At 36.4% G+C, this 27,475-nt stretch overlaps 2 protein-coding genes and 1 long non-coding RNA gene across 10 annotated transcripts in view; 2 read left to right on the top strand and 1 right to left on the bottom strand.

Annotated features, from left to right (window-relative positions):
• Positions 1-6,802, top strand: part of LOC121384713 (STE20-like serine/threonine-protein kinase) — a 123,580-nt gene extending 116,778 nt beyond the window's left edge. For all 5 annotated transcript variants that reach the window (XM_041515217.1, XM_041515216.1, XM_041515214.1 and 2 more), the window contains one exon: positions 673-6,802. In XM_041515217.1, coding sequence (XP_041371151.1) covers positions 673-840 — 168 coding nt within the window. In that variant the 3' untranslated portion in view covers positions 841-6,802. The remainder of the gene's footprint in view (positions 1-672) is intronic.
• LOC121384717 lies at positions 5,013-27,475 on the bottom strand. Its single transcript, XR_005959428.1, has 2 exons — positions 27,406-27,475; positions 5,013-7,704 (listed from the first exon to the last, which is right to left on the bottom strand). It is a non-coding gene; the product is annotated as an uncharacterized LOC121384717 (long non-coding RNA).
• Positions 8,891-21,681, top strand: LOC121384714 (ankyrin-3-like). Of its 4 annotated transcripts, none has more exons than XM_041515221.1 (5): positions 8,891-9,431; positions 16,688-16,724; positions 17,665-17,766; positions 18,641-19,339; positions 20,376-21,681. In XM_041515221.1, the coding sequence occupies exons 3-5, from the start codon at positions 17,688-17,690 to the stop codon at positions 21,305-21,307; spliced, it is 1,710 nt and encodes a 569-aa protein (XP_041371155.1). In that variant the 5' UTR covers positions 8,891-9,431; positions 16,688-16,724; positions 17,665-17,687; the 3' UTR covers positions 21,308-21,681. The 4 variants fall into 4 exon arrangements, with proteins under 4 accessions (XP_041371155.1, XP_041371153.1, XP_041371154.1 ...); XM_041515219.1 differs by lacking the exon at positions 8,891-9,431 and adding an exon at positions 11,015-11,371; XM_041515220.1 differs by lacking the exon at positions 8,891-9,431 and adding an exon at positions 15,923-15,973.

Raw genomic sequence — 27,475 nt, 5'->3', positions numbered from 1 at the left:
CAACAATGTAAAGCTAGTTGCTTAGATGTATTTAATTTTCATGTACTGTTATTTATAGTCCACTGGAATTTTGTGATGAAAAAACCAAAGGTTAATTTACTAAGATTGTTGGTGCACTTGGATATTTTGTATCAAGAAAAGTTGCATTAGCATGTTGTAGTGGCAAAGGTTTTGTTTCCTTTTCTAAAAAAATCTTGAAGCATGTTGCAGTTAGTGATTATAAATTATCTTTTAATTTTACTTTTAAATCAAAGTTAAAATGGTTGGACTCGGCCTGTTTATTAAATGTTTATTCAAAGTAGGAGATTATGTCAAGCTTTTTTTCTAAATAATGTAATTAATATATATTATAATCTGTAAAACGGATGACATGGAATTTAAAATAGTTGATAACATTTGTTGGTTACTAGCTTATTTTGACAAAGCTTTTATATACAGTGAAACTCTTCTAAACCGGACACCCTTGGGACCAACTAAAAAGTCTGGTTTTAAGAGGTATCCAGTTTAGAGAGGTTCTCTTCTGTACAGATATTTAAAAAGGGACCATGAAAAATGTCCAGTTTTGAGGGAATTCCGGTTTAAAGAGGATCCGGTTTTGAGAGGTTTGACTACTAGATTTTCTAGTAATCAAACATTAACCATTCATGTATGTCACTCTTATTCTTTTAACAGAAACTTGAAGAAGAATTTGCCCACCAGCGAGAAGAACAAGAGAAATTTTATGGTGCAATTGTGATGGGTGACGTGGACCCACCTCCCCCCGGTTACTCCCGGACACAGCAGGGTTCTGTTAGGAGCAGGGAGGAGACGCTGCAGTCACGACACTCCACCGTCATATAGCAGCCCCCCTCCCTCCCTTCTCCCCAGTCCAGCACATTCTACATGTGACATACTGTGATGCATTTTACTAACAACAACCACACTTTTCGTTTGTGTCTGTTCAACACGATCACTTTCAACAGTTTTTATGTTGGATTAGCTGAGACATTGCTGGACAGCTGACGAATGAATTGAGGACACCCAAGCAAATGTAAAGTACATGTGGCCTATATTCAGAAGTGCCCTCATGAAATAGTGTACAAAAATATTGCTACAGACTGATGTTTGTTGTCATATATCTGGATGTTGTTAGAAGTCGGAAGTTGTTTTGTTTTTAAAAACAGATTTTCCTCTTGACTAAAATTATTGTGTATTTAAAAAAAAAATAAAAAAAAATAAGAAGGTGAACTTTGACCAATTGACTGATGGTTTAAGTTAGAATGAAACATGGACTGATGTTTTTCTACATTTCTCCTGGACAGTAGTTTGTGCATAAAAGGATTTGTTTTTATTTAAGGGAGATAACTTCTGTTGAAGTTTCCAGAATGTGCGTTCAGATTGCTGGATGTACTGTTTTCTAAACATATCTTGTATTTTCCCCATTAGTAAGAGTTGTTGGTTATTGGAATAATAATATAAATTAAATGGATGGAAGCAGTAGTGTAGTACAAAGCAATATCAATAAACAGAAATGTTTATCGATACCATTGTACGTACTTTAAATGTTGTAAAAGTTTTTCATTTGTTTTTTAAATGTATGTACAAGTTGATCCTTCTGTGTTTATGCATAAATATTATGGTATGTATTGTTGGCATGAATGTGGTACAGTTTGCTAGTATGTTTACTTGGAGTGCATGCTGTGTGAAATTTATTTGAATTTGAAATATAGTCTGCAAAAGACAATAAATTTTAATTTACCAGTAAAAGAAAAAGGTTAGATTAGACAGTTTTACTCCTTGTGTTTCTTCTTTCTTTCTTTTTTTTTCTTTTCTTTTTTCTTTTACTTTCTTTAAAAAAAAAAAAAAAGAGGACATTTCGCAAAGATTAAAAATTTAACATGGATGAAAATGGTTGGAAAAGTTACAGTAATATTGCATTAACCAGCCATAAGTTGGGCTGATGTTAAAATCTGACTGCTTGTTTTATATATAGAGAAATATTAGCTATGGCCCAACTTTCTTTAAGGCCCAATGCATATTTACTTTGTTTAACCTGTTTTTAGTGCTAATAAATACTTTTTAGAAACAAAATTGTAAATATTTGAAGTACCTAAGTATGAATAGTAATAGACGAGATAACCTAGGACTTGATCATACAGCTTAGTGTATATATGTGTACTAGTGTATTCAGCACTGACAGTAATTTTAACACTCACACATGCACTACCTTCGATTATCGGATAATGTGCTTATTTCTTGAATTATATCCAGAACATAATTAACTTGACAAGTGCTATCTTGTGGATTAAATTTAGAATGGAGGAATGGAACATACATTGTAGGCTAATTATGTATATTTTAATCACAGTTGTTTTCTTATTGGCTTTTGTTTTTGTTCTTTAATATATATTTTTAATTTACTAATTCTTCATGTCTTCAAATATTCCATTAAAAATAAGCAAACTGTTAACTTTTTCTTTTTTTTAATTCTTTATTAACAAATACATGCATTATGACATGAAGAAAATAATTTTGTTGTATACTTCAGACCTACATAATCATGAAATAACCATGGCAGACCTACTTGTAATGTTACATTGTTGATGTTCAATAAACTTACAATTTGATATCTGGTTGTGTGAGGGTAATTTCTAATTATCTATAGTCCGACATCTTAATATGTCACACATGGCATAAGTATCTGCCTACTTATCCAAACAAACTTAGTATCAACAAATGTTGCTTCACATACTTTGTTGTAATCATGTAGTTATCTACCCTGACTACCCATCCATTTTCAGATGTGATGTCCGAGGTTAGTATTCAGTTGTTAATACAGTTGAATTACTGTTGAATGTGCTGGATGTGTTGAAGTGCATGTGAGAATGGAATTCCTGTTAGATGGATTTGGGGTTGATAGTATCAGGTCATCTTCATAAATGATCTTTTAAAAAACAAACCCAAGAAACTATTGGCCACAGTGTGATTATTCCTTTGGGTGCAGATAAATATACTGCCTATGATCTCTACGTCATTATTTAGTAAACAATATAAAATAAAGTGTTAGAAAAGTTTCAATCATTAGATGCAACTCCAAGTTTAAAATTAGTATGTGTACAGTATTAAACATGAAGAAGAAAATTTTAAAAAAAGGGTGATTGCTATTTTGTTTAATGATTGGTCACGGTCAGGTCAGGTCAGGTCATAGGGTTTTACGTGCACATTTAGAACATGCTACTGTAACACATGCCTGTCATGGACACAGGTGCCAGCCTTGGCTGGCTCTTCTGTCCAGTGATTGGTCAAAATGATTGTTCTTCTTATACCATAAGCTGACCTCTCTGCCTTTGCGTATTTCCGTATCTAACAATGGAGTGGTTCAAAAACCTACACAGCCAGTCACTGATTACATTATATATTTTTATTGTAACGATTGTGCTGTGAAATGTTATTTTTTAATTATTTTTTTTAATTTTAAATTTTTTATTATTATTTTATTTAAATTTTTTTGATACATGAAAGACCATTATTTTTTATCAATGGAATGTTCCACTTAACATTAAACATGAATAAGAGGGCACTCCAGAATTTGTGGGAAACCAAATTTCATACAGTGTATGAAAAAACCCATAATGAGCTGTAAAAATACATTGGTGAATTGCCCACATTACTGGGAACCAGATGTTATTGTATAACACAAAACATCAGAAACAAATTGTTCTGTTAATATGTATATTTAGATTACTTTCTCAGGTGTACATGTTTTTATTATGGTGTGAAGTGTCCAGAAAGCTTGCCACATAGCAAATGGAATAAATTGGAAATGCTAGGGCTGTAATATATTTAAAACTGTACCTGTGAATTTGGTGTGTTTTGGATTTTTTTTCGTTTGTTACACTTGAATTTGTAATTGTATACTTTGTATTTACTTAAACAATTTTCACTGTATTTTAAGCAAGGAATGTAAAGCAGTGAGATGTCTCATGCTCCGTGAAGATGGTAAAATGATGAGATAATATTCTGTTTAAAAGTGGGTCAGCCTCAAGCCGTCATCATACTTTACCAATGGGTGTCGTTTCATCAAGTATTCGTTGATTGCATTCAGGCTTTGAGCATCACTTTTCAAATGTTAAGAACTGTATGGGGTTTTTTGTTTTTTTTAATCAACTGTTTTGCTTGGAAAAGACCTTTTGATAATAGTTTTATGAGAATTATTTTCTTGGGGATCATTTTCTACTAATTTATTGCGAGTATGCATTACTGTCACCTGTCCGATTTGCACCTTTGTTAACTGTATGTTTATCGTTAGCTGGCTGTATACTGAATGCATACGGAGTACACATTGGTTTTTATTGGTTTGTTCCTTGTCCACAATCCTTCACTGTATGTGTGTCGCTGTGCTTTTCACTCACCATACAAACGTTTGACATTATCTGTTCAGTCTTTATTTATGAATTCATCTTCTCTTCGTTTTTTTTTTTGCTTGTTTTTTTTTCTCGTTTTTTTGTCACAAGATGAATATATATTTTGAAAAATACCCAAACTGTATATTTTTGGCTGTGTGTTTAAGCATTTTTAGATGATTGAAGAAGGGTAGTTTGAATTGTCTACAAATACTCTGTATATTTGTGATTCAGATTTTGTTTTAAAGGAATTGGTGTTAAACGGAGATGATGATTGTATAAATTGGGAAGTTGCTGCAGAGTGCTGTACAATTTTATTGCTATGTTGTAAAGAGATTATGTATTGTGTATCCAGATGGCTTTATTTGCATTTTATTAACCAGTACTCATAATCTAAACAGTAAGTTTAAAGTGTTATCACTAAGTATTTTATTCACCACAGAGTGTTATTTGGTTACTAGAAATGTATTGCCAAATTCCATGTATGTACATGCAGTTATATGTTCTAACAAATTGACACTGCAATACCATACTGACTTTATTTATTTATCCATGCCTTTGAGAATAATATGTACCGTACTTATATATATATATATATATATATATAAAATTTTCTCCAGTTATATCATGTGTTATGGAAATTGACTTGTTGGGGGGGGGGGGTGAAAAGTTTATATTAGATGTTCAATTCCTTGGTGATTTTTTTTCCCCCCATTTCTTTCCTTTTTTAAATGTTTTAATTTTGTATTGGGGGAGGGGGATTATCTTCTGACATCTCTATACATTTATTGTGTCACACTAGTATTACACTAGAATACAATAGATTAGACATGTAACTAAAACAAATTCTTGACTTGCCAAATGATGGCAAATCTTCTTTAAATACAAAAGTGAAAGATAAGAAAGCAGAAGCATATGTATTGTGATACAATTGAATGCTGTACCCCAGCCATATCAGTATGTCTTGATCGTGTAGCCATGTTCACACTGAGGGCACTGCAGAGAAATCTATTCCTGTGTGCATTCAACTACAGACTGAGTAATTATAAAACTGTGTATTCTTCCAGTTGTATTGACATATTCATGACCATGTTGTAAAATTAAGCAATCATAAGACAAATGTTGAGATTTGATTATTTTTATGAGATTGTGATGATTGGTAAACAGAGCGAAGTACCAGGTATTATGTTATATTATTATTATCATTCAACCATACTTCCTGTAACCCGATAACCCCAACCTGATAATTCAAAGTGTTATCATGTCACTGCTTAATAACACCTTTGTTGCTAGCATGATAACTTTGGTGTTGCCATATGTTATCAGGTCACTAGGAAATTAATTCTGCACATGTCAATGAGTGGGTTGGTTTTTCAAACATCCATTACCAACAATAAATGTTGAAGTGCATAAGTAAATAACTTTTATACTTCATGTAAGAAGCTTGCTGAAGCTTGCATGTTACACCATTGTTTAAACCTCACGATATAAACTAAATATTAAAACATGGTAACCTTATATTCTATATTTTTAAGACAATACTGAACAAATGCAGGTCTACAATACATCATGATTCAAAATACCTTGGGATTATGCCACAATTTTATAATGAATTTTCAAAACACAATGGCTTCATAGGTTTAACAGTGAACAAATGCTGTACATTGCTTTCTCTGTTGATACAGACTGATAGATCAGCAGATCTTGGCAGCTCGTTACTGTTACAGTAAAACATTCAGGAGGGCGAGTCCTCATAGGCATTCACGATTGATTCATTTCTCGTCGTAATGAATCATTTGCAAGCATCTAGTGCTTTCTCTCCTAAATGCACTACAGGTTTTGTCAATGTTTTATTTTTTATTTACTCTTTTTTTCTTTCTTTAATACAAATAAGATGGCTACAACATCTGGTGAGTCTATTCACATACACTAACACATCAAGAGGAGGAGTGTTCTTGGTGACCACGTCAATCCGTTTTCATCCAGGATGGTCTAGTATTCTAAACCTTTAATGCCGAATTTATGAAGCCTGTTTTTCTAAAACGCAGGTGTTTAAGCATAGTAAATGTATGTAGTTACACGTGTGTAAGTCTAAAACAGGCTTTGTAAATTCGGCCAATAGGGTTTCTTTTCCTTCTCTTTATGATTATTTTTTTCTTCTTTTTTTCTTCTGAAAAATATGTCAATACAATCCCGATAACACACATTTTGAAGAGATTTGTCTGTTGTATGTCACTGGTACAGATACCAGAGTGATGATGTTCCATGCAGGGTTTTGTGTGTGGTTCCACTTGTGACAAGCATCTTGTATAGTAGGATTGTATCAAGATCAGTTTTTACAATGCTTCTTACATAATGTATCTACAAACAAATATGGTACTATGTCACCGGATCTTCCTATAATAAACACATTATCATCACAGTGTTCTTTGTTTACTTTTTTCTCCATGTTTTAACCATATTTTTGGGTACTTTTACAGGGGTTTTTCTTTGTATATTATGATTTACAGACTTATGCAGATGGATGCAAATGAGATTGAAATTAAAGGAGGGAGAGGAAAATGTGCAGTGGGATAATTAAAACAAAAAAAGAGTATCATATTATCATATTAAAACATTGAAAATTACAAGATAAAATGTTTAAAAATAACTAAATTAATATTTTCATCTCAAGGGCATGCAGGAATTTTAGCAGTGGGGGACGACTGGCGATAGACGTTTATGGGGGGGAGGGGGTCGAGACGTGCTTACTCAGAAGGTGTATTTGTGGGAGATGGGGAGGAAAATCTGTTTGAGCAGTTGGAATGGTGGGGCTAGACCCACCCCTGCATATGTGCCAACAACTTAGTAAATACTAAATACTAGTAAAGCAAGTCTGATTGCTCGGATCGATTTGTTTATAGATAATGACAAATTTCTTGTCAAAGAGGGGGAATGTTAAATGGCATCAAGCAATTTTAGTTGGTAGCTGTTGGACACGCATTTGATGTTTAACGCTTAGTCTAGAAAGTAACAAAACTGTTGCTGCATATATTTCACTTCTTCCTATTAGCAATGGATATTATATTTCTATATTCCCTGCGAGTGACAGTCCTCTTTGTGGCGGTGCAAGAGGGATGAATTCTCCGATAAAGGATCTCGGGGCGGGGGGGGGGGGGGTGACTGTCCTATAGACGAGGCACTAGATATTGATTCGTTGAATGCACACCGCCTCGAAATCGAAAGAGGCAGGTATCACAATATTCTCAGAAAAGACCGACTCTGCAAGCTTTGCAAAGAGGCAGTGGAAGATGAGGCACATTTTCTCGTGGACTGCAAACAGCTAGAAACGAACAGAAGAAAATATTTTATTACACTCGCACCAGAATTCCCAATATTCCAAACACTAAATAAATACGAAAAATGTTATTACATCATCAACTGCCCTAAAACACAACTCATTACAGTCGCACAACTCTGCTCAGATTTGGACACAGCACGAACTAGCCTTCTAACTAGACCCCCTGCCACTTAATAATATTTATTTACTTTAATTAACCAAAATTATCGAAGAACAGACAAAAGACAATAGAACCTGTTACACTACATGTACTTTATTAAACAAGAGTTGTTGTTTATTTTTTTGATGTTAGCGTTTAATATTTTATGTACTTTATTTTTGCTGGTCAACCAGACTATGTTTTTATTATACATATACATGGAAATAAAGTTATTGTATTGTATTGTATTGTATTGTATCCGCCATGGCACACACACACACACACACACCATATAGCTCGAGTGTCCTCTAACGTTATTCTATTCAGAGGCGGATCTAGGGAGGGATCTAAATTTTGCGACATATAATTTTATTATATATTAATTTTCTCTTTTTTTACGATCCCGCTTCAAACCTTCCCCAAAGTTCCTTTGGCATTCCGCCTCATGTCATTGCCCCCTCTCCCCCAAATGGATTTTCTGGATCAGCCACTATTACACGTAATAGAATTTTAAAAAGTTTGTTTTGTTTAACAACACCACTAGAGCACATTGATTATTATTAATCATCAGCTAATGGATGTCAAACATTTGGTAATTTTGACATATAGTCTTAGAGAGGAAACCCGCTACATTTTACCATTATTAGCAAAGGATCTTTTATATGCAGCATCCCACAGACAGGATCATAGATGGCACATACCACGGCCTTTGATATACCACTCGTGGTGCACTGGCAGGAACGAGAAATAGCCCGATGGGCCCACCGATAGGGATCGATCCGAAACCGACCGCATATCAAGGGAGTACTTTACCACCGGGCTACGTTCCGCCCCATAATTTATATTGACGCTTCTTGACATTCAAGCTACCCACCATACAGACCTTGGGAACGCCTGACTTTAGAAGCTCGGCTCATGTGCCCTTATTTATAATTTTGTCACCTACCCTCCCCCACCCCCTTTACAAAATACTGAAACTTCCCCTGAGTTATTGGAAAAAAACCCACCCAAAACAATTGGCTTGGAGGCCCGACCCCCTCCCACTGCACACACACACCTTCCTTTCTTCGAGTTACAAGCCCCTGGTTAGGAGCCCGGGTACACTGGTCAAAAGTGAGCAAGACGGACAATTGGACAATTACAATGCTCTCTCAGCAATTATTAAAGAGCAATTATAACTGTCCAAATGTCCGTATTGTTCTCTTTCCAATAGCCGATGATTAATTAATCAATGTGCTCAAGTGGTGTCGTTAAACAAAACGAACTGTAACTTTGCTCTCTTTCCGCCAGAGTACCCGGGCAGCAGGATAGTGGCCACAGAGCCTAGCAAATGAGAGGTTCTAAAAATAGACATTCAGGCGTGTTTTCCCGAGCTAAAAATAGAATAAGGTAACCCCACCGTTCCTGATTGGATATAGTCCGATACACCTGTCGTCAACGGACTTTCAACAGCTGGATCGGATACTTAAAGGTATCTAACCTTTGTGATATGGAGCACTATTCTACACCCAACATTCGTATTAAATGGGTTAAGGAATGGATTTATACCACACCCTATGCCGTTTATTAGGTATTTATTTGTTTACCCGCTTAAATACAGGTGTGTACTTTGACGTCATTTAAAATAGTCGACCCATGGGGGAATGGCCGACTCATAGGCTATATAAATATGTAGTAGATGATGTACTCGGTCGTCGACCTAGATGATAGACGTGATATGTGCAAATTGCCACTACATGCTGAAGTTAGCACTGAACAGACTGGGTCAAAGTTCAAAGTGACCCAACATTTGACGAGCGCAAGTAACACCACCAGTCCTACCATTGGTTATACAAAACATGTGACAATAGTTGTAACCTCCCCAAACTCCCCACCCCCCAAAAAAAACCTATGGTAATAATATTTTTATTTGTGCAATAAACGTATGTTAATTTCATCTCGTACCATTGTGCCAAGTAGCCTTGTGCTTGAAACGTGTGGAGTACCTGTAAAAAGTTATGTTTTTGTGCAAAAATAGGGGTGTTGTAAAACAGTTATAATGAAAATGAGCCGTGGAAGATTCCTTTGTACAGTCAGTAATTTGGTGTGGTGGGGTGGGGTGGGGTGGGGGTAGGATGATGTAATATTAATTTGTATGGGCCATAGTTTAATTGATTACTGCATATATGGGTTTTTTTTATCCACATACTATAGAATTATTACATATGGGATTTTTTTGTGGTATAGTACAACCTCAAAAATATCAAACCACTTGTGTAGCCTGGGGGGGTAGGCCAAGCTCCTAATAAATTGTTTTCAACACCTTTTATATTTACATGCCGTCCCATAAACGACTCATGCATAGTGTAAACAAAGTTTTGAATGTTTTTCTGTTCACATTTTAACACCGGCGGGCATGCAGTATAAGCAGGCACGTGTACAGGAAATTGTGCAGGGTGTACCGGGGGGGGGGGGGGGGGGGGGGTCTAGAGTCAGGCACGACGGAAGCAAGTAGACATTGGGGGGAGGGGGGGGGGGGGGGTGTGACTAAGATAGATGGCACAAAGCAAAGTTTGTAGGGGGTTTGGAGGTATGCTCCCCTGTAAACATTTTGAAAAATAGATGTCTGGAATGCAATTCCCTGCATCTACAAGTAAAATTCATCTCTGCCTTAAGATAACACTTTACCATTGATGGAAGGGCGGGCTACTAAACACCCGAGCCTCGTCATACTCTCATACATGTATATCCCAAACATGTATAACTCCCATACGTCTATAGCCGCCTATTTTACTGGAACGTACTGTTGATTTTAAAACATAAAAATAAACTACAAATAAAAACATGTAATACCATATTAGGTATATTTTATCACAAATTTATAACATTTTTACAAACTAAATTACATACTCTAAATAAAGAATAATAGAAAAGTAGGTTACAATTGTCAACCCTCCCCCTCCCCCCACACACATCCCATTCCCAAAAGGGGGCGGGACGTAGCCCAGTGGTAAAGCGTTTGCTTGATGCGCGGTCGGTCTGGGATCGATCCCCGTCCGTGGGTCCATTGGGCTATTTCTCGCTCCAGCCATTGCGCCAATACTGGTATATCAAAGGCCTATGTATGTGGTATCCCTTGCTGCTAATCGAAAATAATAGCCCATAAAGTGGCGACAGCGGGTTTCCTCTCTCAATATCTGTGTGGTCCTTAAACATATATCCGACGCCATAAAACCGTAAATAAAATGTGTAGAGTGCGTCGTTAAATAAAAAATGTCCTTCCTTCCATTCTCAAACGATAGTATACATTCGTACAGACCAATTATAAATGTGATGGCTTTTGAAGATGTCCGGTGTTTTGCAGTAGTGAATGATGGTGATGAATGTCTGCAGCTTTAATCAACGTTAGTTACAATCGTGCAATCATTAGTATTGTTATTTTGTTTTAATTTCATTTTCAAATTTGCAGACTAATCTTGAAACATGGACCCACGTGATTTTGAACATTTTGATGACATGGATGACAGTGCTGTAAGATCTCAATAGTGATTAACTTTCATCTGCCTGCAACCACCCCCGAATTTGAATGCATGATTTAAATGGAAAGAACTGATGCGCGTGTTCTCTCTCTCTCTCTCTCTCTCTCTCTCTCTCTCTCTCTCTCTCTCTCTCTCTCTCTCTCTCTCTCTCTCTCTCTCTCTCTCTCTCTCTCTCTCTCTCTCGTGTGCGTGTGTGATAATCGTGATCGAATGCAGCAGTTACTTTTCTTATAATTCATTGTTCTAAGTACACTAATAATTAAATGTTGAAATGACATAGTATTGGAAATACTTTGCATATAAATATTTGAAGTATTTTGTTAAAAATAAAAGTTATTTAAAAAAACGTTTATATATAGAGTGATAATTTCATTGATTTTAACAACATGAAAGGTGTTTTGAGTCCCACACTTAATGTAATGCAAGTTAGTCTTGTGATTTTTATGATTCCACCCCTATGTCAATATCGTGTTGAACCTCCTCTAGCGTGTGTCGCATGGTTCCTATATTATAAAGCCAGTCATGTGTGGAACCTGATACCATTTTTCCTGCAGTGCCCTGCCTAATTCTACCAGCGTTCGTTGTGGTTGTTGACGTTGCTGAATGCGTCTACTAAGTACATTCCAAACGTGGTCTATGGGCGAAATGTCAGGGGACATTGCTGGCCAAGGCAATGTCTGTATTTGATGCCTCTGTTGACAACTCGTGCACGGTGATCTCTGGCACCGTCATCCTGGAACACCAATCCAGCGCAAATGGTAGAACATGAAGATTGATGATGTTACCTTTGTGACTCTTCCTTGACAAATGTGGATATATGTTCTGCGTGTCATAGTGATCACACCCTCACCATTATTGACCTACTTCCATACCGATCATGATGTACCACAGCAGCCTCTTGGTAGCGTTCACCTAGACCGCGCCAAACCCTTACATGAACGTCATTGAAGTCCAGATTATTAAACCGGGATTCGTAACTAAATATGGCCTGCGTCCAACGAGCGTTTGTCCATCGAAGATGACGCACACGCCATTCCAAACGAGTTTAGCGATGTCTTGCTGTTAAAGATAAAGGAATGTACGGTCTACGGGTGGGTATCAAAGCAGCAGTTATGAACAGGCGGTTACGAACTGGTCGTGTACAGACTCGGTACCCTTTTGCCTGTGAGAGTTGCTGTTGTAGACGAGTTTACTTGATTTGACTCCAATAGGAGAAGCCATGTGTTTAGGGAAGTGACGTCACGTATCAGCATGCGCGCGCATCTGGTAGGCAGAAGTCTATCATAATGGCCATTAGTAACAAAGCGAACTAGCGTAGCGTGAATAGCAAAGAATGGCCAACACGTGCTTAAATTACCGCTTGTAGCACGGGAACGCTATTCTACATAGCTACATGTACTCTTTCCACCCATACAATTTGACGATTGACCGAGTTCAAAACTATAGCAAACTTCCTTTTTTTTCTTTTTTCTTTTCACCTGAATAAATATTTTTAGTCCATGTATTTTTAAAGCGTCTGGTCCATATTTCAAGTAAAGCATTACAAACGAGCGCGCGCACACACAAATAAAAATAATAAAATAAAACGAGTAGGCCTATATTTTTTATTTAAAACTGTTTAAAAGAAATAATTGGCCTACACTTTGTTAAAGGAAATTATTTCTTTTAACAATTTTAAATAACCCATATATATATATATATATATATATATATAATATATATATATATTATATATATATATATATATATATATATGCTATATATATATGCATATATGTATATATACATATACATATATATGTACATATAGATACACATTAACATATATATATATATATATATATATATATGAACATTTGTTACAAATGAAACAACCAGTAGACAATATATAGACAGTAGTTATATATATATATAACACATCAGACTTGTCTACTGGTTCATTTGTAAGGCTTTTCATCAACAATAAATTTAAGCAAGTATCTTATTAGAAAACTTTACAAAAACTTTAAAACTATAATTTTATCAAGTCCGTTTTTATTCCTTAAACTTGCTGATATCGGATACATATTAACACATTGTATAAAATGGAGGAACCTAAATTTAGTTTCCATACATGTTCCATGACCACACATACATTGCTCCCTCTAGCTACAGCATCCCTTTTTAAATATTAGTACAGAACTTAGCCTTTTTTAAACCGGATACATCTCAAAGTTACTTGGTCCCTCACCTTTGTGGTTCCATCTTCAGAACATTTTGTAGCATTATTTTTTTATATATATATACATAAAAATTGCCATTAATATTTTAATCACCTAATCCCCATGCAGGCCAGGACATAGTTTAATATGCAGTCGATCTAGGATTGATTCCTGTTGGTGGTCCTATAGGGCTATTTCTCATTCCAGCCAGTGCTCTACAACTGGTGTAACAAATGCTACACTATTTATTATCCTGTCTGTGGGCTGATGCATATAAAAGATCCCTTATTGTTAATCGGAAAGAGTAATCCATTATGTGACAGCAGCAGGTTTCCTCCCTAATATTATCTGTGTGATCCCTAAACATGTCCGACTCTATATATCCGTAATTAAAAATGACTTGAGTGCATTGTTAAATAAAAGATTCCTTCCTTTCAAATCTAAAACAGTGTCAGTTACCTTTGACAAGAGGCACAGTTTCAAAGGCTATCACTTTCAACCTGATTAATAAACCAGTTAAAACAACAAATTACTGTAAATGGTAACAATACAATGTTTTAATGTAAGACACACATTAACACAATGCAAATATCATTTGATCATTGGTTTATAATGATAATAGAAAAAGAAAATAATAAATATGTGTTGTCTACTGTTTCTCGATATAATTTTATTGATTTTGTAAAGTCTGTTTTTATTAGAAAATCGAGATCCTGGTAAAAAAAGATTAAATCCAAGTGTTATCAATGTCATCATCACATACTGAATAGCCCCAATCATATTGCATATGGTAGTTTGGAAAGTCAGTGTGTTATCAATGTCATCATCACATACTGAATAGCCCCAATAATATTGCATATGGTAGTTTGGAAAGTCAGTGTGTTATCAATGTCATCATCACATACTGAATAGCCCCAATAATATTGCACATGGTAGTTTGGAAAGTCAGTGAAAAAAGTTCTGGTATCCCTCTTATGCACAGAAACATGAGATACTGTAGAAAAGAATCGCTGAATCTGATACCAGTGTTCTCCTTAGCATCCCTTAATTCACCCTAAAACTTAAACGCCCTTAATTCATCGTGAAAGGCCCATTTTTCATCCAAGAGTTGCCAGTTCTCTTTGTGTCCATAAACAGGGATCACTGATACCTAGGAAAAAATAAGAAAATTGGTAAATTTCTATGATATATAAGTATGAAAGTTTTATATTGTGTATATTGAATATTATTGAAATATTTGAATACACATAAATGTATTTGTGAAGACATATTGACATCTGTCACTGATTACAATAATACTTATAAATACAATCAGCTCCCCTTTTCTTTCTTTATTTCCTGCAAACAAATTCAGATAACTTATATAATAAATGCATGTAACATAATTTATGTTTTTAATAAAATATAATGGCTATCACCAACTTGTGGATCAATATCCAGTTTTATTATTAGTATTTATTTATTTTTAATCCCAAACAAATGATTTCATACACCTGATATCCCACCCTGAAATGTTTATACCTTTTATTTTATTATTAAAAAATCAACTTACACATTACAAATACACCTGTGGATCACTTCTTCAATAAAAAAAGTAAAACATTATAATTAACATATAATATAATTAATAAATGGAAATATTTCACAACCATTTTCATATGAAACAATATATATATGCTTGATTGCACACACACACACACGTACACACACACAGCTCCCTGTTATTTAATTAAAAATATAAATACTCCAGCCACCTACATATTTTATGGCATAATACAATATAAAATATATTCAGATTTTTGTTTTAACCCACTATAATGGATCTGTCAATACAAACAAAAAGTTACATAAAACGTTGTTTGTCGATTGACTGGGTAGGCCTACTGTTCACAGGGTAACTTTGTTTCCATGTCAGTTTGGTGGGGGCTTTTATTATTATTATTTTTTTATTTTATTATCTTTTCAATTTTCATTTCAATAAATACTGACGTTATTAGTATTACGAATGAATAACATACAACAAACCTTGTATAAAATGACGATCTCCGTTGTGGGATGGGCAAAGTTGATTGTTGTCAGCTTTAACTGTTCAACGTTTCGCTTCCACTGTATTTGATGAAACTAATTTCATAATCCTTACTACAGTGACTTGTGCATCTAACAACAACGTATGAAATTACCATGACAAAATACCATTCATCAAAACTAGTCTACACTGATTTAATTGACGGAAAAACATTCGATTGTTCATTACTACTAATGCCAGTATTGTCAACTGGTTTCTTGCCTACCAGCGCTCACGCGGTACCACGTGATCAAAACATGTGACGTCACCGTGGCTTCTCCTATAGTATTCTAATGATTGACCGTGAGACATTCCTTTGATGAGCTGGGTAAGTCCAGCCTGGAACATCCTTATGGCTCTAAGACGTTCTTCCAATGTCAGTCGGCTCAGGGTTACAATTCTTCAGCAAGTGACTGAGCAATCACAATCCTAACAGCCTTTTATGCTCAAAAGGTGCACGTGCAGCATGTTTTTATCAGTTTAAATACAAATTGAGAGACTTATGAAAAGCCATTCCTACCCCCCCCCCCCCCCCTTGCATTCAAGTGCAATGCAAATAAGTGAAGTTGGTGAAGTGTGACATTACATCACATGTTCGTGATCAATAATGACTTGGCTACACAGTATAAATTGTAATTAAATATCTTAATTATTATAACATAATGTTAAAAATAGTTCAATATATTCAACGTTTTGTGCGCAGTAATTACAGTAATTAATATACAGCTAATTACATATTGGGCATAAAGTAGCAGCTTTAGTACCCGAACACATAATGTATCTTTTAATCGGTTATTAGGCGATCGGTGATCGGCTTGTGCATCTAATGATCGATCACAAACTTTTATCCAGTTCCTAACACTAGTAGGACAATTTTAAAATGTATTTGAAATAAACTTAGGTTGGTGCGGTTACCAAGTTCTGCAAGTTCTATTAACTATATATAAAGCACCCATGCACTTTTTAAATATATATATATATATATTGTTAGTAGAGGCTGTATTTTTATTTTCAACTATATCAATGGCATGTTTTATTCTAGGAAGATGCTCCCAAAGTGCATATTTCAGCTTCAGCAGGTAAAGTACTAATATAAATTTCTGATTATAACTCGGGTAAATCAAATTTACAACAATCGGATTAAAATCAGATTGAGTTTACAAAACATTGAGGTTGGGCTCGTATAAGCGAAGTGCTATTAATAATTAATGGACATCAGTAAAATGACCTTTTCGTTGTACAAATATTGCTAGCTAATACAGAATTAAGTGAACTTCTATGATTCGCATAATTATTTTATTAATTTTTGTTTTAAAATGTAAAGAATGTGCCTTCATCTACAGACCTATAGTAGGATAAACATCACTTTGATATACGTCCGGTGTTGAGAGAATTCCGGTTTAGAGAGGGTCCGGTCTTGGAGAGTTTCACTGTAGATTGTTCTATCAATCTGACTGAAATCAGCTCCACCTGTCTATAACTGGTCAACTAGTAGAGCCGACTTTAATCAGACTAATTGTTCGATATATGTACACGTACTTTCTATTTTAAAAGGACTGCCCCGAGTTCACAGCTATTGTAAGATGTTTCCAACTAACAGATCCTTGATGATGACCAAAACTAAATATTAAATATATTTTATTCAACATTAACAATAGCAGTGTCTGCATAACCAATGTCTTTGCAGTCTTCTGCTGTTGTTTGGAGCAGCCATTGTTGATTTTCTTCGTAATATATATTTTTTCATACGTATCAAATTATAGGAAGGTAAAATCTGGTCTGGGCTACTGAAAACATTAGGACGACAACAAACACTTTGTTGGATCCCTTTAAGCCAGTGATTCCTTATTATAGATATCAGTAAGTAATAGTACTAATAGTCTCCAAAAACAACATTTACATAATTTACATATTGCATGTACATTGCCGTTTCTTTATTCGAAGGTCTAGATTTTTTAAAAATTGTTTATAATGAAATGATGAGTAATACAGAACGACTGGGTTTGCTTCACATTTCAGAACTGAGAAATGTTTATGTGGAGATGTACAAAGCAGTAATTCGTGGCAACAAAGACTTATTAAAAACACACCAACAACATCTGAATAGCCCAATTGTTATTGGTTTGTATAATTATTTCACTGACGTTCTTTTTATCAAGAGTAGTTAAGTTGTATCTTGCATATGTATAGTAGTGTAATTTCAGGGTGGGTTTTTTTTTTATGCCTGTAGCAGATGGAAATCTAGCTGAAATATGTCATAAGATATTGTTTATAGTAACTGACATTTTTTATATTTAGTGGACATTCAGAATTATCAACAATTTATTACAAGCATTTAAATCATATGCATGGGGCGGTGGTAATATACACATATACATATTTGAATACATACCTTCAAACCTGATATAATGTATGTTCTATACCGTACTACAAGCATCTACCAAAAACGGTTCATGCAAGTGCCTTATATACACTCAAAGGCACGCTCGACTGTATTGGACTGTCGTACATTGGTGGGGAAGGCCAGTTAATTTTTGAGAAAATAGTTGAAATTAAATTGCACTTACATCGGCGACAATACTTTCAGCTCGTAAAAATGGACACTACGGTTGATTAATCTACAGATCTGTAATACATCTGTATGAAGTTACAATAAAGTGAAACAAGAGTCTGTGACGTTAAGACTGAGGAAATACGCATAAAAATAGGCTCGTCTCTAAAAGTAACTCCTAGAGGTAGTGTTTCTAAAAGTATGGGAAATGCATTTGGTGGCATTACAAACATCGGGATGATCAGAAACACTCGGATGTACGGAAATGGCCAATTCAAATAATGAAACGTTAAGAGTGTCTGGTTAGAATTATCAAAAACGGACCTAATAGTGAAAAATATGCGGTAGTGTTTAAAAACAAGGCTATATATATATATGTGTGGTGTGGTCCTGTATTCCATTGGCCTTTAGGATTCTTTTAATTGTTGGCTTCTTTTTTCTCAGAGTATTTTTCGGGATGCAGTTGTGTTCGTAAGTTCGAGGAACATCCACATCAAGAAGATGACACACAGGGCGACCGGCTAACCCAGGTCCTCGACCTCATTAAACAGGGCAAGTGTCCGTGTCTGACCGACAAGGAGCATCCGGTGTCAGAACAAGGGACGAAGTACCTGTCTCACGCTGCTGCATCAGTGGGGGACCTGGACATGCTCAAGTTTCTTGTAGAACTAGGCTGTGCTATGAGCCGACAGACGACGATCTGTGGATACACTCCTCTCTTCATAGCCGTCAAGAGGAATCATGTCAGTCTGGTGAGGTATCTGCTGACTCTAGACGACATTGATGTCAACTGTCCCTCCAAGGGAGATAAACATACCCCGTTGATGGAGGCCCTGCAGGATAAGAAGAGCACCATCGTGGACTTGTTGATCAATGTTCCAAACATCGATGTCAACATGCCCAATTTCCTCTACGAAACACCTCTGATCATCGCTGCCAAAATGGAACATGTGGAATTCGTGATTCAATTGCTGAAAGCTGGTGCTAACCCCAATGCCAAGGATATCGAAGGAATGACAGCCCTGATGCATGTTGTTAGGTTTGGTTTTGCAGACATAGCTAAAATTCTGCTCTCGAGCGGAGCATCAGTTGATGTGACAGATACCCAGAATGAAACAGCACTACAGTTTGCTGTGTGTAGAGGTGAGCTAAGATTATAATGTAGATAGTCTCTTTCTAGGTAGGTTGTTATGTACCGTATACGTGTAAGATAATGTGCCTAGGGTATATTACCATAGATAGTTAGACTGTCATGTAAAGAGGTTGGCTGCTCACAATCAGGCTTTTCTGAATGGAGGTAGACCGATGTATGTATAAGATGGTATGAATAGATGTAGGCTCTCGTGCACAAAGATAGGCTGCCATGTACCGTTGCCTGTAGGATGAAATTACAACTAATAAAGCTAGATTCTATTATTATACCAGGCATTTGTACGTAATCACACCTGTCAGGTGTAATAATTCCATATGTATGTTATAGTCTGCTTCAAAGTAAATGTGTTTGGGTTTGTTTGTTTTTTTATAATTTATTTTTAATGAAAATTGTTTATCTATGAAGGCAACTTTTAAAAGTTTATATGTCTACAATATGTCATTAAAATTGCTAAAATCGTTGTTTTGTTTCTGTTCTAGAGATTTTTGTAAATCGTAAGCAATAAGCAAAGAAACGGTCAAGTATAATATATTAGCGACTTGGATATCCAGTTTAGTCTAGATCCCCACCCTTGTTTCCAGCATATTCGCCTGACAATACGCTTCAACAGTCAGTAGCACGTTTAGGCCAACTATTAGTGCCAGGCACGGGTGTTGTCGAAGCTAGACAGTCTACCGGTATATGTGAGCCTGACACATGATTTTGTGGCGCCAGTCTCTCTTCAAACTCTTAGATACTTCACACTTAATTATTATCTATCAATAGGTGTTCCGCAAGTTCTTCACCATGATGTGTACATTGCAAGTGATGACTATTTTTTAAAAGGCGACACAGATTTCGCCTTAAGGTGACTGGCACGGCGAAGTCAGGCTGGTCAGAGCGAAGTTTGGGCTCACTTCGCCCGGTCGTGTGAGCCCTGTGTGTGTGTGTGTGTGTGTATATATATATATATATACCGTATATATATATACACTATATATATACACTATATATATACACTACAATTTAATAAATCTTATTTTGCAGGGGATGTGGATCTTGTGACTATACTGCTAAACGCTGGAGCAAATCCCAATCACATCCCAGATGATGGGCATCTTGCCCTTGTTTTAGCAGCCAACAACAACAGCTGGGAGATCATTAACCTTCTCCTGGAGAGTGGTGCCAATATTTCCATCACTAACAACCACAAGTACTCTGCCCTACACATGGCGGCCTGGAACGGTAGCGTCGAGTCAGCGAAGGTCCTTCTCGAACATTCGGCATCCCACGATACAAAGACAACCGAAAAGAATACCCCTTTGTCTTTGGCTGCCCAACAACGTCACCCAGAGATGATCAAACTGCTCCTTCCTTATGGCTGTGACGTGAATAATTCAAATAATGATTTGACTACACCGCTGCATGATGCTTCCCTTAATGGTGATGTAGAATCAGTCGAGCTGCTGCTACGTCATGGCGCAGACCCAGATGTTAAGAACAAAACCGGTGCTACCCCACTATGGCTTGCCGTTTATTTTAGAAAAACTGCACCTGTCAAACTTCTCCTGCAAAAGAATGCGAATATGTACATTCCAAGCTTTTTAACTGACACGGATTACCAGACAGGACGTGTGGAGATTGTGTCCGATACACTGAGAACACCTCTATGGGTGGCGGCAGCTAATGGTGCTCCGGAGATGGCCATGTTGCTCATTTCAGCTGGCTATAACGTGTCAAAAGAGAACTGGATTCTCGATGACATGCCAGAGGCAGCGTCTGAAAACGAAACTTTCGCAAGTTTATTACGTTATCACAAATGTAGACCGCCGAGTTTACTTTCAATCTGCAGGAATGTTTTCCGCCAATATTTTGGTAAACAGGTTGCTGAAAAGTCTCAAGCACTGGATGTGTTACCAATAACGTTAAAGCACTATATTATGCTAAAAGATATTCTTAATTGTGACTATACTTTATGATCTTATGTAATTTCACAGCCATAATGGTCTTCCTTTTCGTGATACAGCAATGAGACTTAGTATTTTGCTGTACATATATGCACTGATTTTTAGAAGTGCTGATTCACATGTTTATATAGTCAGTGCCATGGTATAACTGTGTAACCTTTACGGAAGTCTGGGGATAAAAACCTGTATTATCAATCACGTGTTCGTTGTTCAATGTTGAAACCACTTACAGTTTGAGAATCTGACCATACAAAAACAGCCAACCTTAATTTTGTTCAATATTTTTTCTTTCTTTTGTTTTCGATTTTTAAAAACTAATATGTAGGTAGAATAACAGACAGTACATACCACAGCCTTTGTTACACCAGTTGTGGAGCACTGGCTGGAACGAGAAATAACCCAATGGGTCCACCGACGGGAATCGATCCTAGACCGACCGCGCATCAAGCTCACGCTTTACCACTGGGCTACGCCCCCCCCCCCCCACCCCCATTACTTGGAGAAAAAAACCTTCACGTAGTACAATGACTTGAATAGCAAAAGACCTTATTACTTACTCGCCGATTCACTTATGTCTTGGACAGTCATGTATTTATTCGCCTTTTAATTTGATGGAAATGCATAATATTCAGTTTGCGGGGGGGGGGGGGGGGGGGGGGGCAGAGAGGGGGACCTTCGGACGCATATGGAATTATTTAATGTCCTACCAAAGGAACATCTAGGAAATATTTTAGGAGGGTGGGGTGACCAAGGGCAAAGGGACACATAAATTAACTCCTGAAAAGGTCACTTCAATAAAAGTTTAAAATGAAAATTGTAAACAAATGATTTTAAAGAGGGCATTTAGTTTTATTTATAGCGACAGGTTTCCCCTGGTCTCCTCTGTTTGATCCGCCCGTTCCCTACAGTTGGAACAAAACTGGAATCTGATAGCCATATGTTGATAGATAAGAAGTTATAAATTATGTGTTAAAATTCGTCGGGTACATTGATACGTCATCTCCAGGAAGACAAACATTGCATTTACAAACATTAATTAATTAATTAAACAAAACACACGTCCCATTTCGTTTTTATTTTTGAGGGTACAATTGCCTTCTTGTCACAACTCTAAGTATGTCTGTCAATTATATGTAATTAATTTGCAAATAAAATGGCAGAAATGTCAATAAAGCTTTTCTCTAGATTAATCGTGTTCATGTTATGTGTTCACAGGTGGAGTTAACTTTTATTTTTCTTTCTCACGGTTAAATAATTAATGTAAAAACTTGTGTAGAAACATATTATTTAGTGTAGGCCTTTGTGTAATGTCGTGCACATTTTTTGTTAAAAGCAAATTTTCATTTGATTTTGTATCTTTGGATTGTAAAGGCTTAAAAAAATAGGGTGGAAATTGTTTCAAGCATGACAAGGTTACCAAATCCAAGATGGCCACCAATACTAAACATGAACACTCGTAATAATGCATTTAGCACTAAACACTATGTTATACTTGCTGTTGTGAATTAAAAAAGTTTGTTTAGCCATATTTATAAGTTAAAGTTTGTTTGTTTTGTTTAACGACACCACTAGAGCACATTGATATATTAATCATGGGCAATTAGATGTCAAACATTTGGTAATTTTGACATATAATCTTAGAGAGAAAACCTTCTACAGTTTTCCATTAGTAGCAAGGATATTTTATATGCACCATCCCACAGACAGGATAACACATACCAGGGCCTTTGATTATACAATTCGCGGTGCACTGGCTGGAACTAAAAATAACCCAATAGGCCCACCGTCAGGAGTCGATCCTAGACCGACCGTATATCAAGCGAGCGCTTTACCATATAATGTTAAACATTGTTTAGTTATTATTTGCACTCGACATAATTTCTGCAGATAACTGTTAACGACACACAAAAATACGAATCCGAATCAGTGAAAGGATATTGTGTCAAATATCAGTATGCTTTGACATATCAAATATACCACTAGTATCTTATGCCTTCCATGCTCGTTTGTTCCAAGAATTCGTCTACCCCCCCCCCCCCAAAAAAAAAAAAAATGTAAAAAATTCCTGGTTACGGCCCTGTAATATTATTATATTAAATATGCCTACCTACAAAGTCTTACTGTTATTATTATTTTTACATATACCTATGTACGTACTTAGTGACTTGATTACATTCCTGTTTACACAGACGGATCGCGGGATGGCAATTTCGTGACTTCTGCTGCAGTTTTTCCATCAGACACAATAATTTCTATGAGATTGCCGGATTCAGCATCAATCTTTAGTGCTGAAATTTGGGCAATCGTTAAATTAAGGATTCATGTGCATCCAAATGTATTATTTTTACAGACACACTTTCGCGTCTCCATGTACATGAAGTTGAAGCAATCCTAGGTTGGGATGGTGATACGAAAGCGTGTCTTTCTATCCATTGCTAATAAAGATGTTAAATTTTGATGGGTACCCAGCCATGTTGGCATTAGGGGCAATGGAAAGGCAGACACTGATGCTAAGTCTACATTGAATTTGCCCCGAGTTAATTGGTGTCGCCAACAGTGATTGTATATATCATATTAACTAATATATCTTTACAACTTGGCAAAATTATTGGGACAGTGTTAGGGCCTCCACGGGTCCAAAATATTGGTCGAGCACCTGAGTACCCGACTAGATGATAATGAGACTAAGGAATAAAGTAAAATAGTATTATGCATCTTAATTCCAGCGCTGAACATAGATGCCAAACCATGCCATTGTATTGCATTTCCACACATTCTCATAGCCCTATAAGGAAACCGGTTGCAAGCATGTGACAAAATGACGTGTAAAAAAGGAGAATTAAATTAGTGTCCTTCATTCCATAGGTACTCGTCGAGTCGTGCTAGATTCGACCCGTACCCGAGTACTCGTGGAGACCTTAGATGGAAGAAGGAAGGAAGGAAATGTTTTATTTAACAACGCACTCAACACATTTTAATCACGATTATATGGCGTCAAGCATATGGTTAAGGACCACAGATATTGAGAGAGAAAACCTGCTGTCGCCACTTCATGGGCTACTCTTTTCGATTAGCATCAAGGGATCTTTTATATGCCCCCTCTCCCAATCCCGGGAAATTTAGGTGTGATCAGTGGCATACTCGATATCATTGTTTACTTGGCTGCCAGGTGCCCCCCTCGCCCCAATACAAAATCCTACCTACGCCAGTCTGAAGCCTACAAGAAATGATATACTAGTATTTGGCACCAGAAATGTTTTGGAATATTTTAAATTCCACTCAGAATTATTTTTAAAGTTGTTAAAACACTGGGATTTCTATACAAAGTTTTAAATATACATGCACTAACATTGGTATTTGTATTGTATCATACTTTTCCCCTGGACAGCTCTTTAATTGTGGTTTTATGTAATTATATACATTTTATTCTTAATGTAAATAATATTCCCATATACATGTACTAGTACTTACCTTCTGACACCCAATAGCCGATGTGTGTATTTTTGTGCTGGGGTGTCGTTAAACATTCAGTCATTCATTGTAAATAATACATAAAAAAAATTAAAAAGCCAGCTATAAGTACATATTATTACTATTAAGGCTTCTACTGATGCGTGTGCGTCTTGCGTTTTGGGCATATAAACCATATACACACTGTACAATTATTTTATTCCGGCTAGCCGCATGCGTTTTGCAGCATTTACTATAGTTTGACATCCAATAGCCGATGTATTTTCCGTGCTGTGGAAAGGAAATGTTTTTATTGAACGAAAAATGTTATCCCCCCCCCCCCCCCCAAAAAAAAACCCAAGAAAAAATCTCTATAATTTAGTGAAACAATACGCCATATGTAAGTAGGCCTAATATTTAAAAACTAGGGTCATTAAAAGTTTCGCGTTTAGTTTCATTTCTAAAACATTATAAGACATATCAGTACAACTTGGTTTATAGTTACATCTGTGATTGTTAATATTAAAAAAATGTAACAAATTATTTTTGTTAAATTAAAATTTTACTTGATTTTTAAAATAATTTTTAAAATGTATTCATTATTCTATTATTATTATTTAATTATTTTATAAATTTATTGAAATAAATATTTCAGGCCCGTAGGAACTAGGAGGAGGGTTATGCTCCCAGGTGAGAACAAAAATGTTTGTGTTTGTTTCTCTAATCTATGGTACATATAAAAGATCCCTTGCTACTAATGGAAAAATGTAGTGGTTTTCCTCTCTACGACTGTCAAAATGACCATATGTTTGAAATCCAATAACCGATTATTTATAAATCAATGTGCTATAGTGGTGTCATTAAACAAAACAAACATTATCTAATCTATAAATATGTCTTGTTCCCCCACCCTCCTTACGGAAGCGTATTGCCTCCACTTTAGATTGGCTGTGTCCTTGCTAGAGCTGGGCGGTATTGAAATTTGAGGTTCGGTATCGATATCGGTAATTTTGGGTTGATTTACTTCGGTATCGGTACGGTATTCGGTATTGACACGATACCGATATCCAGCGCTATTTTCGGTATACTCGGCTTTAAATGCATGCCTGTGTTATGGCTCACCCGCAAATTTCATCTAAATACAATTAAACTCCATACACAAGGCTCTCGTCTGATTTATGCCAACCCAGTTTTCATTCGTCAGATATATTATTAGTACTTTCCGAGAAATATTTTTCAATACCGAAATTTCGGTATTTTGAAATTTGTTCGGTACGGTAAATCGGTATTGACATAATACCGATACCGAACGGTATATACGGTATACCGTCCAGCTCTAGTCCTTGCACTCCAAATATTATTCCTACAGACCTAGGCCCTGTTCCACGAAGCAATCTTAGCCCTAAGCTCAACTTAAGTGCATAGGGTAGCTATGCGCCTAAGGTAATCTTAGAGCTAAGATCGCTTCGTGGAATGGGGCCGACCCTGTTCCACGAAGTGATCTTAGCCCTAAGATCACTGTAACTGGACAGCTAACATATGCACTTACGGTGATCTTGGCGCTAAGATCACCTTAAGGGCATACGGTAGTTATGCACTTATGGTGATCTTAGCGCTACGATCGCTTTGTGGAACGGGGCGCTGGAGCCAATTTCACTAAACATTTAAGTTTACGTCTGCGACTAGCAGTAATACCGGGCATACCTTTACACGTGTTTGGCATCTATTTCACACGGAAAATTACACCATTACAGAAGATGGACCATTTTAATGACAAAACAAAATTAAATATGTGTACTTAAAACTATATTTGCTGTACTGTCTATGATAGTAATAAGAATTGTGTTTTAGTCGTAGATTTAGGTTTACGTGCAAAACTATGCTTACGATGTTTTGTGAAATTGGGCCCAGCTTCTGTCGATGTATTACCGTCCTAGGTGGCGTCGTGGTTAGGTCATCGGTCTACAGGCTGGTAGGTACTGGGTTCGGATCCCAGTCGAGGCATGGGATTTTTAATCCAAATACCGACTCCAAATCCTGAGTGAGTGTTCCGCAAGGCTCAATGGGTAGGTGTAAACCACTTGCACCGACCAGTGATCCATAACTGGTTCAACAAAGGCCATGGTTTGTGCTATCCTGCCTGTGGGAAGCGCAAATAAAAGATCCCTTGCTGCTAATCGGAAAGAGTAGCCCATGTTGTGGCGACAGCGGGTTTCTGTGTGGTCCTTAACCATATGTCTGACGCCATATAACCGTAAATAAAATGTGTTGAGTGCGTCATTAAATAAAACATTCTTTCTTTTTCTTTCTGTCGATGTAACTATCAGCGAAAACGAAAAAGTGTATTGTAGGCGAGGCATTTCATTCCACGGAATTCTAGTTTCTTAAATATATGCGATATTTGCAATTGTAATTGTAACGAATTATTTTATTGGATCGTACAGTTATATTAATGTTTAAGTAATTATTTCATTTGATCCAACAGGCTACATAACTGGTGTTTAATGTTTATATAGTTTATAAAATGTTACGAGAAACCCATACCCCGACCATCCTCACTGTTGAAACTCGGCCCGCCTCAGTTTAGACACCCCCCACACACACACACAAAACTCGCTCTGGGGTGGTAGCCGGTATCGGGCTGCGAACCCAGTACCTACCAGTCTTATGTCCAATTGCTTAACCACACCACGGCACCGAGGCCAATTTCTGCACACAAGCCTGCAAACG

The sequence above is a fragment of the Gigantopelta aegis genome, chromosome 10 (assembly GCF_016097555.1).
Source record: "Gigantopelta aegis isolate Gae_Host chromosome 10, Gae_host_genome, whole genome shotgun sequence".
In the NCBI taxonomy this organism is placed as follows: Eukaryota; Metazoa; Mollusca; class Gastropoda; order Neomphalida; family Peltospiridae; genus Gigantopelta; species Gigantopelta aegis.
Note: the sequence above shows the minus strand (reverse complement) of the source record. Positions and strands in the feature narration are given on the sequence as shown.

What these genes read in the sequence shown, in the direction of transcription:
- LOC121384714 (XM_041515218.1), top strand. Translation starts at nt 17,562, where the DNA reads ATGTACATTGCCGTTTCTTTATTCGAAGGTCTAGATTTTTTAAAAATT. An exon ending in GAATAGCCCAATTGTTATTG is followed by an intron (nt 17,767 to 18,640) that starts GTTTGTATAATT and finishes CTTTTTTCTCAG; the next exon opens with AGTATTTTTCGGGATGCAGT. An exon ending in ACAGTTTGCTGTGTGTAGAG is followed by an intron (nt 19,340 to 20,375) that starts GTGAGCTAAGAT and finishes CTTATTTTGCAG; the next exon opens with GGGATGTGGATCTTGTGACT.